Genomic DNA, 1,017 nt, shown 5'->3' on the forward strand with positions numbered 1-1,017 from the left:
GGGTTGATGTAAATGGTTTACCAGCTTGTAAATGCTTTACATAACGTAGCAGCAATATTTAGGCGCTGTGGCCAACAAACGGACGTGTCATTCAATCTTTTAGTTATTCAGACATCTTTTTTTATAATTCTTTCCCGACAGCTCAACAGAGTTAAACATGAAGCCGAGAAGCAAAAAGAAAAAATGAAGGTCAGTGTCAATGTTTGAATTTGTTTTTCCTTTCCGACCGTTTCCCTTATTTACATACAGCCTCTTTTCTCGCATTTTCATTCCGTACAAAGTGGGAATCTTTCATGTGCAGGACATTCTAAGGGCTGTAAATGTTGAATGTTTTGACCTCTCCACTTTCCGTAGATAATGCAAGACAGGCTGTTCTCGATGAAGGCCGAAAGGGAAATCTTTAAGGTAAGTAGCCACCACTTCAGTCTACAACATTGGAACAGAGCCAAACCAGATGTGAACAAGCACTACTGCACACTGACCAAATCACCAACCTGTTTTTCAAGTTCAAACATTAAGGCCAAAAAATTTAAGCAAACGGCAGTATTTGTAAACTTTCCATTGAATTTTGAATACTCATATTCATTTATTTAATAATCCATAAGTCGGGATAGTTTGTATTATCTCATTAAAATGTCACGTCACTGTGGTGATCTGATCACACATGGTCTACATTTTAGGTCCTCGCAACAGCGTCACAAAGAAAAAAAGACAAAGAAGAGGAACATATGTCAAGCGGACACATGGAACGGGTAACAATGATTGTTCATGTAATAAAACTAATATCTGTCCAAAATCCGCTCGAAATAGAGACTCAACGTTAGGTATACATTAATCTTAATTTAGAAAGACGAAGATCAACAGCTTCTAATAAATAAAGAAACACCTTTGCACGTAAATATAGGGTTTGATTTGTACATGTAACTGTAGTTTTTTGTTCTGTCAAGAAATATTGAAAAATTAAATGAAGTCGTGACAATTCATATCCTGAGTATGATGTGTGTTTGTATATACAGG

The 1,017-nt window shown here is 36.3% G+C and overlaps 2 protein-coding genes across 5 annotated transcripts in view; one reads left to right on the forward strand and one right to left on the reverse strand.

The window, feature by feature from the left end:
- LOC118426514 (coiled-coil domain-containing protein 157-like) overlaps positions 1-1,017 on the reverse strand; it is a 1,184,186-nt gene that overhangs the window by 632,927 nt on the left and 550,242 nt on the right. The gene's annotated exons all lie outside the window — the stretch shown is intronic.
- The window catches only part of LOC118426528 (myosin heavy chain-like), a 137,274-nt gene that overhangs the window by 86,448 nt on the left and 49,809 nt on the right, over positions 1-1,017 (forward strand). Inside the window, exons 17-18 of one of the 3 annotated variants that reach the window (XM_035835996.1) lie at positions 355-405; positions 681-752. The exons of 1 other annotated variant lie outside the window; for it this stretch is intronic. In XM_035835996.1, the coding sequence (XP_035691889.1) occupies positions 355-405; positions 681-752 (123 nt within the window). The remainder of the gene's footprint in view (positions 1-354; positions 406-680; positions 753-1,017) is intronic. One more of the 3 variants, XM_035835998.1, reaches the window with a different exon arrangement.

Source organism: Branchiostoma floridae, chromosome 11 (assembly GCF_000003815.2).
Source record: "Branchiostoma floridae strain S238N-H82 chromosome 11, Bfl_VNyyK, whole genome shotgun sequence".
Classification (NCBI taxonomy): Eukaryota; Metazoa; Chordata; class Leptocardii; order Amphioxiformes; family Branchiostomatidae; genus Branchiostoma; species Branchiostoma floridae.